Below are 14,555 nucleotides of genomic sequence, written 5' to 3' on the forward strand. Positions count from 1 at the left end.
GAGTAGAGCTTCTAAGTTGAGAGACAACATGGCTTTATGAATATGCTACAAGCTTAGGAGGTTGAGCCAAGCAAGAACATGAGATCTGAGCTCCAGAGATACAGTGCTCTGATCCAAAACTTGTAATATCACCATGAAGGCAAAACTAAAGAATTCACTGTGGGAGGCTAAAACTAAAGATTTCCTACACAAATCTTCATTTATATTCTTAAACTTAGTGTGTTTAGTTAGAGCTGTTGGTGCCTGGTCTTGATTTTCTCTGACTTTGGGTCACAATTGAACACCCACTCATGCTCATACCATGTACATACACACATGCACCCTACTATGAGTGAGATCTCAGCTGGATTTGCAACCCACTTCCTCACCTCTAGCCCTGCCTCACATTCTAAAGCATTGCCTTACTTAGCATAGGCCTTCTCCAGCAAAGCACTCCAGAACTCATTGCGGTGGTTGGATTTGGTGAAAACCAGTTGATTGTTGTACGTTGGTAGACAGTCATCAATAACCACATCCACCCAGTCTCCATAGCGCCAAAACTGCACAGAAGTGTGAAGCACAGAGTCACATTCTCAGCAATTGGAAATACGTCCTTGCTCCAGAGCCCTTGGGAATCTCTTTGATCCCAAAGCAGTACAATTTCCTAGGCTCTGCATCTTATTGCTTGTTCTTCCTATTCTGTGTTTGGGGTATGTGAATCTATCCCTTGAGGGCAGAAAGTGAGTTACATACCATGTCTTGTCCACAGAGTCCAGCCCAGTACTGGAAACAGTAGGTGCTCTGAGAGTACCTTAGGACTTGAGATTTTCAGTCTCTTATTCAGGAGGTCTGGGGTCGGGCCTAGGTATCAATATTTTTAGGTGTCCCACATGGTTCTAATGTGCAGCCAGGATTGGGAACTACTGGTCTAGGTGAAGATGCTGTTTTGATTTATGTATTTCTTGATGACAAACAAGGTAGAAATTGCTGCTGAAGGAGAAGGATTGAAGTGGAAGGGGAAAGTGACCCAGACATGCTCTGGCTATAGCAGGAACATTGTCCAATCATTTCAATTCTGGATATTCTTTTTTGAAAAAATCAGTTCTAACTGAAGAAAGCCACATGTAGTTTAATCTCCTTTCCAACGGCACTTTCTCCCTCGTTGTAAAGAGGACAGAAATCTGTCTGGTCTTTCTATTTATGGTCCTTTAGATAACAGGCCCTTTATATATCAGAGGGAAGCTAGTAGTTTGATGGCTTAGGGAAGAAACAAAATTCAGGGCCTGGCTGCCTTGCCCATGTTCCATGGGCAGCAGGACGTGGAACGCTAATCTGAATAGAGACTTTTTCTGAGGCCTTCAGTCCTGAATATGGGACCAGCAGGAACATCAACTGATGATTTGGGTCATCCTGGGACATTAAGGAGCCTTCAGGGCTGGAGACAGACTGACTCCTCAGAATCCCAGTATCTGCTTGATCCCCACATTTAGAGTTCACTTTGGTTCTGGGTTACATCAGAATTTAACTCTACAACAGGACAATTTGAGCCAAGAAAATTTCCAATGGGTAAATTGCTTCTGGAACCAAGAGACTCAGTTCTGGGCCATATCAGAAGCCTGATCCCCAGATTAACCAGACTTTTCTTTCAGGGCCTAGAAGAAGTGAGTGGTAGACTTGGTACAGACCTGCCAGAGAAGTGAGAAGTAAACAGGAGCTGCAGTTTGTGGACTAGGGGTTCCTATACAAAAGGACCCAATGGCTTCTCAGGGCTAATTCTTTAGGAATCTACTTGAGAAGGGTTGCAGGCAATTAAGCAGCAGCCAGCCAGCTGGAGAGGCAAAAATAGACTCACAGGCCAGCAGAAAGATGTCTTCCTGCCTTTTAGGGCCTAGCAGAAGGTGGGGGGAGGGGGTTGGGGAATAGAGATAAGAAACTGCTTCCTCGCAGGCCTCAAGCCTTAAGAAGGTCACTGCCCACTGTCACGGCTGGGGAGTGGGGTGGAATCTTTCCTGGAGCTGCTGGGAAGTCAAGGCCAGGACATCAGTGGTGGGTGGACCGCAGCTGTCTCTCTTAACCACATTGCCATTACCTGGAAGTGAAAGATCCCCGCGTAGTTTTCGGTGAAACTCTGATCGTGCGGTATGACTCGGAAAAGTAACCGCTCATTCAGAGTCAGGCAGGCGATGGCTGCAAGAAACCAGCAGTCCCCTGCAGGCAAACACATGGCACAGGTCGTGGGTGAGCCTCTCCCTCCAGGGAAGAAAAAGACCCAGTTCCAGCCAGCTGCTCCATTTCTCTGAGGAATGGGGAATCACTTGGTGCTCACTGTCCTACTTCCAGTGTCAACCCAGGGAGGAGATTTAGACAGGAGTCCCTTGACAATATGATCAACAAGGTAACATGCCCCGGTGACTGGATGTTTTCCTAAAGGCAACTACTCCATCTGCAATACAAACTCACTTCCTTTTTGGCCTCAGTGGAGACACAGCAGAGGTAGATCATAATTGAGTTGTTCCTAAATCTGCCCTGCCCTGTACCTTTACAGTGTGAGTTCATTTCCCCTTCTGAGTTCAGCAAAAACTGAGCATCAGAGAACCACCAGCCAAGATTTGTACTGTAAGGGAGCCCAGTTAGGCAGCTGCCCTGGAACCAGTCTATAGGGGGCACTAAGACATTGCCAGCAACGGTATGAGATGAGAATATTTTCTTATTCCCTGGACCTCTTTTCTGGCAGAGTACTGTATGTATGTAGTCAGAGGTAACACTGCCGTGTGCGTGTGTGTGCGTGCGTGCGTGCGTGTGTGTGCGTGCGTGCGTGTGCGCGCGCGTGTTGAGAACCGCACGCAGCCACCTTCCCTGCTTCTCCTTCTGAAGCAGCCAGTCTCTCCTTGGAAACAGTGTATTGGTTTGAAGAGCCCATATTAGTAGCTTGCTCAAAGTTCTGCAGGCAGGCTTCCCTCAGGTGCAGGAACCTAGATATCCAGTTTGGCTTCAGCCTCTCCTTCTGGAGCCAAATAAGCCAAATGCCTTTCATCTGGTCTTGAGTGCCCTTTCCCCCCAAGTTTTAAATTGTGTGTTGATGTTCTCTCCAATTGTACTTCATGGAGCTTGCCCACAGTCCACACCAAAGAAAATACTTTTTCAACAAGAGACTGAGAGAGAGGAAGGTCTGAGGGAACAGCCAAGCTAACTAACCAAACAGAAAATTGGATGCTTATCCATGTGGCAAATGTTATCTTTGTTGAAAGACTCCTTTAATATGGAACTGTTCTGGGGCAATTCAAACAAGAGTTCAAATTACAAGCGCTCTTTTTGAATAATGTGTTTCTTTATGTGTATATAGATTCTATATACTCAAGGGGCACGCTTGGTACACACACAGTCATAGCACTGTCTTCTAAGGAAGATGGGTACAGTTAGAAGCAGGGCTTCTGCCGTGCTGAGTGGGGTGTGTGTGTTCTAAAACTCTGTAGGATGCGGCATGCCTTCTGTGACACAAGGCAAAGTACTGATGAGAAATGTGGGAGGAAACAAAGCAATCACCAGCATCAGCTAAATGAGCATCAAGTAACTGTTATTAAAATCTTTCAAAAATTCATTAAAAGCAAGAATAGATCCTTGTCCCTTTACCTCCTGGAAAAGGATCACACCTTTTAATTACCTCTTGATCAGCTGGCTGGATATGACCTGAGGGACTTTCCTACCTAGATCTCCTTGACAGATGTCCGTTCTATTGGCTCCACCAATGATAAATCGGGGATTCTCGCAAATTTCCTGTGAAACAAAAAGGAAATGACCAGGTAATAATAATAATAGTAGCTATTATTTATTGAGTTCCATTATGTAGTATAGGCACCATATGTCAGGAGCTTCACCCATACCACTCATTTAAGCCTCAAAAAATAGCCCTGTGAATTGGATACTTACTGTCATGCTTATTTTTCAGATAAGAAAACTGAGGCTCAGAGAGGTTAAGAAACTTGCCCAAGGACATGCAGCTAGTACGTGGTTGAAGCCAGAAGCATGCCTCCTTTTCACTTTGTCCCATAACGCCACACTGTCATACTATCTCAGTAAGGATGCACCTTGAGAGACAGAGCAGTGTCATTCCTGTCACAGTTTTGGCAAAGTGACAGCTGAAAGCATGGCTCTTGCTTTTTCTATGCCAAGAGAAGAGATGCTGGAAGGAAAATAAGGATCTTTCTCCCCAAGATGTAACAATATAGATATTCAGAGTGAACATATGTCCCAGTGTCCACAGGACTTGAATGCTGGGGAAACAGAGAGTCAATAAGGTGTGAGCCTCTCAGCCTCCCTGTCTGTTGGAGGGTGCGCTTCTCTATTCAAGTCTACCCAGTACGGCACCATTGTCACCAGCAGTTTTCAAGTCCAGTTACTACATATATGTGCAGCCCAATAGAGCCCAACAGAGGGTGCTCTTGTTTCTATTTGGATGTGTCTTATGTTTGTTTATTTATTTATTTTAACTTTTTAAAATTTAAGATAATTACAGATTCAGTGTTTTGGTTTTAACACCATTCTTCACAGCTGCAAGAAGGCTTGCTATTCCTGTGCCATGGCTCTCTTGAGCTTTCTATCTCTCTTTTCTCCTCTCAATCACAGCAACCCAACGTACCCTAGTGAGCTGAAGCTGCCCGCACTCTGTGGTCTATCCCTCCTATTAGATGGAAAGTCTTGCTCCTACCACACCACAGCATGCCTCCCAGATGGGAAACTCTGAGTGCAATGGAGGGATAAACCAAAATCAATAATTTTTTAAAAGGTTACCAATATGGGGAGGGAGGGAATAATGTGGAGGGAATAAGCGTGGAAGTAAAATTCTAAATATAAATGATTGAAAGTAGTTTTGACTTAAAAACCATGTAAAATTTTGCATAATTAAAAGTCAAAATTAAAGTAAAAATAATTTTAAAAAGCAATCTGTAAAAGCTGAAAGCAAACTGAAGCGAAGGAACTTAAGTGCATATCAAGTTGGTGGGATAACCACACACATAAAAAGGATTATTTCAAGTGATTTAAACCTTTTGGCTGTTTATCTCTTTTGGGATATAGTGTAAGGACAAAATCCAAAACCGTAAAGATATATGAGCCATAAGAAATAAAAATATCATTATTTCAAAACTTTGAAATATACACTATAGGATAAAGCTAATAAGAACTTAATATTATTAGAAACAAGATTTTTTTAGTGTAAAAGAAAATATGTAAAATTATAAAATCAAATAACTAACAACCTTGCAATGTTAACTTGCATATAGAAGTATAACTCATGATTTATTTTTGTCTCTCTAAAAAAAAAAATTTTCCTATCTCTATGTACTAAAAGCAAAACTGTTAGCAACAACAACCCTGTAGAAAATAAAACATCGATATCCGTGTTGTTGTATTTAAACACCATTTTCCACTAAAACAAACCAGAGCTCATTGAGGAAATTGCCAATTCAAGTTATGGGGCAAAAAATATACAAAAGATGAGCCTAGGGAGCTTTCCTCAGAGAGCAAGGAAATTATCAAATTCTTCTTGGTGGTGTCAAAAGAACACAGAAGCCAATTTGAAGAGACTCCCACTGGTCAAGGATGGTACAATACGAGCATTAAAAAGAATTTTAAGAAATAGGGAGAATAAGAAACAGATTTCTACAGTGAGTAAAACCCTGACTAAGATATGCCCACTAAACAGATCAAAACTGTAGCCAGTTATTTCAATAAGCTAAAAATATTTTAAACTTGTATATGTCATAAAAAATAACACAAATAAGAGTTTGAAAAACTTGGAAACAAGGAGACAAAACTTAAGAAAGACTTAGAAATAAAAGAAATCACCTTGGAAATGAACACTAACCATGAAGGAACACAAGAGCGAATGAACACAACAAATAATACCCAAAGAAAACAGAAGTGAAAGAGGAAAATTATAAAAAGAAAAAAGAAATGAAAAAAGAGATAAATAGGGTTCAAGAGAAAGTGACAAATAAGGCAAAACAAATTCAACATACAGGTAATAGGGGTCTCTGAAGAAGGAAAGCAAAGAAAAGTACAAGAACAAGTACTAAGAACTATAATTTGAAATTTTTTTCCCTCAAAATGAAAGAATATATTTGATACTACATGTTGAAAGGACAAACCGAATACTGAGAATATTGGCCCAGAATGACCAAGATGAAGGTATAGCCTAGAAAATCACTAGGCTTAAAAGAAAAGAGGAAAAAAATTATTTGTGGGAAAAAAGAGCAAGGGACTTACAAAGGGAAACATGAGGTTATCACCAGACGTTTCAATGCTTTATGCCAGAAGAAATTGGAGCAATACATGTAAGATACTTAAGGAAAGAAAATACGAACCAAGGTTTTACATACAGCATAACTTTCAAGTATAAAGGTTCTGAGCAAACTGTTTTCAGTACGTAAAAATTTAGGGAATATTGTTCCCATGAGCTCTTCTTGAGGAATCTACTAGAGAATGAACTTCAGACAACCAGAAGGATTGGAAGGACATCAACATAAGGACTGGGGGTATCTAATATATAGTTACTTGTAGAATTAAAACTAAATGATGGTTAAAAGGGAGAATGTATAGTATGTAATGTATTGCTTGTAATGTTCAGGCAATGCACAAGTATTTAACACTATTTTAGATGGGAGGAAAAAGAAGAGAGCATATGAAAAAAATTAAATGGTTTTCAGGAATTATTTTGGTAGTTACGTTATTAACACTGTTATTATGTAGCTTAATCAGACAAACAAAAGTTGAGATAATTCATTACCAGCAGACTTACCTTGCAAGAAATATTAAAATAAGTTCTTTAAGGAGAAGAAAAATGCTATAGGTCAGAAACTTGGATGCACATAAACAGAGAAAGAGCATTGGAGAAGTAACTGAAGGTAAAATAAAATCTTTTATTTTATTATTCTTAATCTAGAAGATCACTTTTAAAAGTAATAATAAAAACAGCATGTTGGAAAATTATAGCATGAGGATTAGTGGAGTGAATGACAGTGATGTCATAAGCAAAGGGAGGAAGGAATTGGGAATAAAAGTGTAGTTGATGAACCAAGAGAAAATACAAGATGGAATCATATAAAATGTTCAGCTAAACCAGAGAAGCCAGAATAAGGGAGAGGGTACAAAGAATAAATGCAACAAAGAAAACAGACACAATCGCGGTAGATATTAATCCAACTATATTATAATCACATGTGAGTGATCTAAATACACCAATCAAAAGAAAGAGGTTGTGAGAGTGTATAAAAAACAAGACCCAACTATATGTTGTCTACAAGAAACCTACTTTAAATAAAAAGACCCAGGTAGGTAGACAAGGATATAATATATTAACACTAATCAAAAGAAAGTTAGAGTAGTCAGACAAAGCAGACTTCAGAACAAGGAGAATGATCAGAGGTAAACAGAGGCATTACATAATGATTAAAAGGTTGATTCTTCAAGAAGACATACAATCCTAAATGTGTGTGCACCTAACAACAGAGCGTCAAAATACATGAGGTGAAAAGTGATGTAACTGAAAGGAGAAATAGACCAATCCAGTAGTGTAGTTGGAGACCTCAACGCCTTTCTTTCAGTAATTATGGATCAAGCAGGCAGAAAATCAGTAAGTATATAGTTGACCTGAGCAACACTATCAATCAACTTGATTGAATTGACATTAATTGAGTTTTCCATCCAACAACAGCAGCATAGTCTTCTCAAAATTATATGTAATAAGTCATTAAGACAGATCACATTCTGGGTGACAAAACATACCTTAAATTTAAAAGAATAAAAATCATACAAAGTATGTTCTCATACCACAAAGGAATGAAACTAGAAATCAACAACAAAAAGATAGGTGAAAAATACCCAATTATTTGGAAACTAAACACGCTTCTAAATAACACAAAGTTATTTTGTGGTCAAAATAGTTATTTTAGGGTCAAAGAAGAAATTTCAAAAAAAGTTAAAAAATATTTTGAACTACAATAGTTCCCACCTCCCCTTATCCACAGGTTTACCTTCTGTGGTTTCAGTTACCTGTGGTCAACCATGGTCCAATAATATTAAATGAAAAAATTTCAGAAATAACCAGTTTATAAGTTTTAAATTGCATGCTCTTTTGAGTGGCATAATGAAGTCTCATTATGAATCATGCCTTTGTTCAGTGTATCCACACTATAGACACTTACCTCCCCCCACCATTAGTTGCTTAGTAACCATCTTGGTCATCAGATAGACTATCATGGTATTGCCATGCTTGTGTTTGAGTAACCCTTATTTTACCTAATAATGGCCCGAAGCACAAGACTAGTGATGCTGGCAATCAGGGCATGCTAAAGAGAAGCTGTGAAGTGCTTCCTTTAAGTGAAAGGATGAAAGTTCTTGACCTAAGAAGGAAAAAAAATTGTATGCTGAGGTTGCTAAGATCTATGGTAAGAATGAATCCATGAAATTGTGAAGCAGGAAAAAGTAATTCATGCTAGTTTTGCAGTCACACCTCAAACTACAAAAGTTACACCACAGTGTGTGATAAGTGCTTCATTAAGATGGAAAAGGCACTAAATTTGTGGGTGGAAGACATGAACAGGAACATGTTCTGATTGATGGCAGTCAAGTTCAGTACTATTTGCAGTTTCAGGCATCTACTGAGGATCTTGCAATATATCCCCTGTGGATAAAGGGGGACTACTGTAAATGTAAATATAACATCAAAATTTGTGAGATGCAGCAAAAGCAGTGCTTAGAGGGAAATTTATATCATTAAATGCGTTTATTAGAAAAGTAAGATCTAAAATCAATAAACAATATTCCACCACTTTAGGACACTAGAAAGAGAAATTTAAGCCTAAAGCAAGAAGAAGAAAGGAAGTAATAAAAAATTAGAACAGAAATCAATGAAATTGAAAACAAGAAAACATAGAAAATCAGTGAAAATAAAAACAGTTCTTTGGAAAGATCAATAAAATTTCTAAACGTCTAGCCATGCTAAACAAGAAGAAAATAGAGAAAACCAAATTACTAACATCAAAAATGAAGAAGCTATTATTACTACTGATTCCATGAACATTAAAAGGATAATAAAGGAATTCTATGGACAGCTCTATGCCTATACATTTGATAGCTTGGATGAAATGAATAATTTTCTTAGAAGATACAAACTACCAAAACTCACCCAAAGAGAAATAAATAATCTGAATAGGGTTACACCTATCAAAGATATTGAGTTAATAATTAATAATTCCAAAAAAGAGCACCAGATCCAGGTGGTTTTCACTGGTAAATTCTACCAAATATTCAAAGAAGAAATGATATCAATTTACCACAATCTCTTCCATGAAATTGAAGCAGAGGGAACACTTTCTAACTCTGAGGCCAGAATTACACTAAAATCCAAACCAGAAAAATAAATCATAAGAAAGGAAAACTACAGACCAATATCTGTTATGACATAGAAGCAAAATCCTCAACAAAATAAAAGCAACTCAAATACAGCAATGTATAAACATAATTATGCACCATGATGAAGTGGGATTTATCCCAGTCTTGCAAGTCTGGTTCAACATCCAAAATTCAATCATGTAATCCATCACATCAGCGGGCTAAGAAGAAAAATCATATGATCATATCAATTAATGCAGAAAAAGCATTTGACAAAATTCAACTCCCGTTCATTAATAAAAACACTCAGCTGACTAGGAATAGAGGAGAACATCCTCAACTTGGTAAAGAACATCCACTTTTGATAAGAATGGCTAACTTTATACTTAATGGTGAAAAACTAGATGCTTTCCCCCTAAGATCAGAAACAAGGCAAGATGTTCCCTTTTTACCACTCCTATTCAACATCATACTGGAAGTCCTAGCTAACACAATAAGAGGAGAGGAAATGAAAGATAAAAAGATTGGAAACGAAAAATAAACTGCCTTTATTCACAGATGACATGCTATTCTATGCAGAAAATCCCAAATAAAAGACAAAAAATCCCACCTGGAACTAATAAGTGACTATAGCCCAGTTGCAGGATACTAAGTTAGTATATAAAAGTCAATTGCTTTCTTGTATAACAGCAATGAACAACTGGAATTTGAAATTTTAAAAAATCCCTTTTATACTAACACACAAAAAGCAGCGAAATACTTGAGGTATAGGTCAGTATGAACTCAAGTTTAGCTTAATATACGCATGGTGATATATAGAAATATTTATAGCTATGTATGTGTACATGGTTAGTATACACACATTTCTCTGTCAGCTGAGAGGGACAGAAGCAATGGCACTCCAGTAGCAACCAGATATTGATTTTGTGGCGGTAGAGATAACCCCCAATCTTTTTGGTAAACAATACCAGATACTTAGGACCTTCCGTTACCAGGTGTTTAAGACCTTCCGTCGCCAGAAGATTAGGACTTTCCGCTGCCGGGGGGAAGGGACTTTCCAAAGAGCCCAAAGTTCACCCTGTTCCAGGAAGGGAGTATGCTCACCTGATTCCAGGAACAGCATGACCAGTACCTTATCTTTGGACACCAAGGGAGGAAAGGGGGGGGTGGACCGTTGGTCAATACCTCAGTCCTTCCTTTGCCCGCCAAAAGCTAAAAGCCCAATGGTTTTAAAAATTGCTTAAAGTGGCCAATAAACGGCGTACAACGCAGCCTGTTACCAAAGCCTGTCTACCAAACTGTATAAAAGATGCTTGAGTCAAGAGCTTGGAGCCGCTTCTGTCCTGAAAATGGAGCAACCCCAGCACGCTGGAATAAAAACCTCTTGCAGTGATTGCAGCGATCTCTGTCTCCTGGTCTTTGCGAGATGAGCCTTCCCAACAAGTAAGATTCACGCTTTTGGGCCAGTCTTACAGTTTCTAATACCATTTTCCAGTAGAAGAAACCACTGCCCCCTGGAGAAATGACTGATTGTAGGACTGGGGCAGGACATATACAAGGTGAGTCTGGAGCATCACCAGAAAGTAAGAAAGTGCTGAAGAAAAAGACCCAAAATAACCCACAAAAATAGGGGTATGTTAAATAGATACATGAACCAACTGAGAGCTCCCAATGACTAAAGTTGGAATAATCCAAGCAACAAAACAAATCAGGATTGGATTATAACCCAAAATAAAAAATAAACATCTGTGAGTCCATATTTATATAAATAAGCAATTTAATCAATAAATGAATGGGGACTACAGACAAAGCTTCCACGCAGAATCATTCCCAATAATTTATGTAGATACGCTGCCCTCAAGGGCATGGAGCATAACTTCCTATCACTTAACTGTGGGTTTATGATTAGTGTCTTTCCTCCAAAGAGTATAGTATGGAAAAGTGAGGAAAAAGTAACTTTATAGTAGTGAAACCTGGCAAACACTACTTCAGCCAGGTTATCAAGTTCAACATCAAAATGATAAGGCATGTTTACAGTCTGTACCCTTGATATATAATTTGATAAAAATGACAATTTACCTCAGTGGTCTTCCTCTTCATAACCCATAAGCCCTGTCTAATCAGAAGAAAAACAGCAGGCAAATGCCACTTGAGGGACATTTTACAAAATACCTAACCAGTACTCTTTAAAACTGTGAAGGTCACCAAAAACAATAAAAATCAGAAGGACTGTCACAGCCAAGAGGAGGCTAAGGAGACATGACTACTCAATGTAATGTCATATCTTGAATGGGGATCTTGGAGCAGGTAAAGGACATTAGATAAAAAAACTAAGGAAATCTGAGTAAAGTATGGATTTCAGTTAATAATAATGTATCAATATTGGTTAATTGATTGTAACAAATGTACCATACTAATGTAAGATATTAATAATAGGAAAAACTGGGTGTGAGGTATATGGGAACTCTGTACTATCTTCTCAATTTTCTATAAATCTAAAACTATTCTAAAATTAAAAGTTTATTTAAAAGAATACATAAATAGTTCAAATATTTTTTCATGAACTCCAGTGGATCATCTTGTAGATACATCTTGTACCCAAGCCTCAGAGCCCGATGGTTTAGAGTTCCTTGTCTGCTCTAAGTGCACCTTTTGGGGTTATGGGCACCTCCATGCAAGAAGAGGCTTGTTCTACACGCCCCCAAGCACTTTCACCTCTTGCTGCTGATATAAACAGGCTCCTCAGTGACCCCATAAGGTAGCCTGGAGCAAACTGCTTCACCCTGTAAGGAGTTGGGTTGGTCAGCATGGGCCTTTCTGTTTAACAGAAGTGACACTGCACTGATGAGCCAGCCTTAGGTGACAGCTTAAGAAGGCAGGTCTCCAGCCTGCCATTTCTTTACCATTCACCACCTTCCATGGAACTCTTCCTGAAACTGTGAGCCTGAGTACTCTGAACCACTCCACCCTCCCTCCCGCACACGAAATACCTGCTCTTAAGAGGAGACATGATAGATACTTGATTATACCTTACAATCTTACTAAGAATTTAAGTCGATGCGTTAGCTCCCTTAAAAATATTTACAATTTCAAAGACCTATAAAGTATTATAATAATCCCCAGTTCAGGAATAGAAAATAACTTTCCAGTTTCAGGAGGAAGCAGGAAGGTATCTGGGGGGCACCTGTGTGAGGAGATAAGCCACTTGATAAACCACTTGCTCAGAGGGAGGATTAATGGCTTCAGGCTCTGGACCACGTGACTTCCTGTTCCCCAAGAGCTGTCTCCTGACACCCCATCCCTCCCATCCCTACCTTTGGCCTTTTCCATGTGATGGCCTTCATCTTGGTTTTCTGGCTCAGCTCATGGGAGCCCAGGGCTTGAATACCTGCTGGAAATATACCATCTTCAAAGAGGCACTGCTGAGCCAGACACTGTTGTTTGAGAAGAACAAAATCCTGCCCCTCATACTTGAGGGGCTGTGCGATGGTGCCCTCTCCATTTCTCCTGTCCCTCTCTCGGATCACACGGTCACAGAAGAATCCTGGCAGCAGGTAGGGCATTGTGATCACTCGGGGAGTGGAGCTGGGCCTTCACTGCTGCCTCTCTCCCACTGCGCCCTCAGCCCAGGCCTAATCCTCCCGTGAATGGCCTGGAGCCTATATAGCTCCTCCACCCTCAGCAGCGCGATGCAAATGAAACAGCTCAGAGAAAGGCCTGTGGTCAGAGTCAGCAACTTTGACTGGAGGCCCCTAAGCACACGGACTAGGGGCAACCCCTAGCGGACTAGGGGCAACCCCTAGCGAGTCAGAGAGGGAGCCAGCAAGGGGAGAGAGAGCGCCAGGGACAGTCCCTAGACAGACCACAGTGGGCTGCAGACCTTTAGGAAACCTCCATCAGCCTTGCTAGGATTCTTTCTTTAAAAAGAGAAAATATATTTACAGTGAGGCTTACCCTGCCTCAGCAAAAGGCATTCATGCCTTTGATACTGGCGGTCAATGGGATATAGCATGGGGCCTTCTAAACATGCTGTATACACTAATCCTATACAGGCTGCTGAATGCATAGGAGGAATCTGCTCCATGCCATTGTCTGAGGGTAATGAAGCCTTCATTCTCCTGCCGTCCCTGCCCCACCCCCGCAAAAACCTTGACCAGCCATTTAGGGACTCTACTTCATGAGAAGGACCCAGAGAGTAGGTAACTGGATCACAGATGAAGGTCCCTGTTAGAGTAGGCCCCAGGGGCAGTGAACAGACATCCATTGTTGCCAATTTAGGACCTTTGGGGCAGAGAATGTGGTGCATGGGAAAGGCGGATGAATGTGTGTTGGAATTATATTCACAAGAAAACTCAGATTTTTCAAAGTTTCACCATGCTTAAATGGGCAACTCCAGTGTGAGAGCAGGGGGCTGATGCAGGTGCAAACCCAGGTCTGGCAGTGTGCCCACAAGGAGAACGTCCAGTCTCCCCGTCTACTCAGTGACTCCCATTGGCCTTCATCTACTCTGTACTCCTCAAAGTGTAGTCCTTGAACTACCTGCATCAGAATCACTGGGGTGATCTGGGGTGCCAGTTTAAAATGCAGATTCCCAGGGCAGGTCCCAGACCTGAGGATTCAAATACTTTGGGTAGGGGTCTGGGACTCAGCATTTTGAATAGGCTCACCAGGAGATTCTTATGGTTTCTTCAAACTAAAGTTTGAAACCATGACTTTAGCCATTACAGGTTACTATAATAGTTCAATAATAATTTTTGAGGTCAGTTCTATTAAGAAATAATTTTATTTTATTCAGTTTGTACATAAACAAAAAAATCAAATAATACAAAAGGCACATAAAGGAGTAGCAGTCTCTTGCTCTTCCTCTCTCCACCTCCAAATCTCTCTCCTCAGAGACAGCTACTTTTAAATTCTTTCAGCGTTTTCTTCTGCTATTTACCTGTATAAAACTTTAAAATTTTTTTTTTGCAGCTGGCCAGTATGGGGAGCCAAACCCTTGACCTTGGTGTTACAAGGCCATGCTCTCACTGACTGAGCTAACTGGCCAACCCAACCTCTATAATACTAAATGATATTCTTATATTATTACTTTTTAATTTGTTATTTTTAGAAAGTACCAATAGAGTTCCTATTTTGGTCAATCAGATTTAGGCTTCTTACACTATATTCTGCCCACGATCTTCCCA

General features: G+C 40.0%; 1 protein-coding gene across 2 annotated transcripts in view; it reads right to left on the bottom strand.

Annotated features, from left to right (window-relative positions):
* CAPN3 (calpain 3) overlaps positions 1-14,555 on the bottom strand; it is a 59,418-nt gene that overhangs the window by 21,732 nt on the left and 23,131 nt on the right. For both annotated transcript variants that reach the window (XM_063088424.1, XM_063088423.1), the window contains exons 2-4: positions 3,684-3,753; positions 2,069-2,187; positions 406-539 (exon numbers count right to left, since the gene is read on the bottom strand). In XM_063088424.1, coding sequence (XP_062944494.1) covers positions 406-539; positions 2,069-2,187; positions 3,684-3,753 — 323 coding nt within the window. The remainder of the gene's footprint in view (positions 1-405; positions 540-2,068; positions 2,188-3,683; positions 3,754-14,555) is intronic.

The sequence above is a fragment of the Cynocephalus volans genome, chromosome 3, assembly GCF_027409185.1.
Source record: "Cynocephalus volans isolate mCynVol1 chromosome 3, mCynVol1.pri, whole genome shotgun sequence".
Classification (NCBI taxonomy): Eukaryota; Metazoa; Chordata; class Mammalia; order Dermoptera; family Cynocephalidae; genus Cynocephalus; species Cynocephalus volans.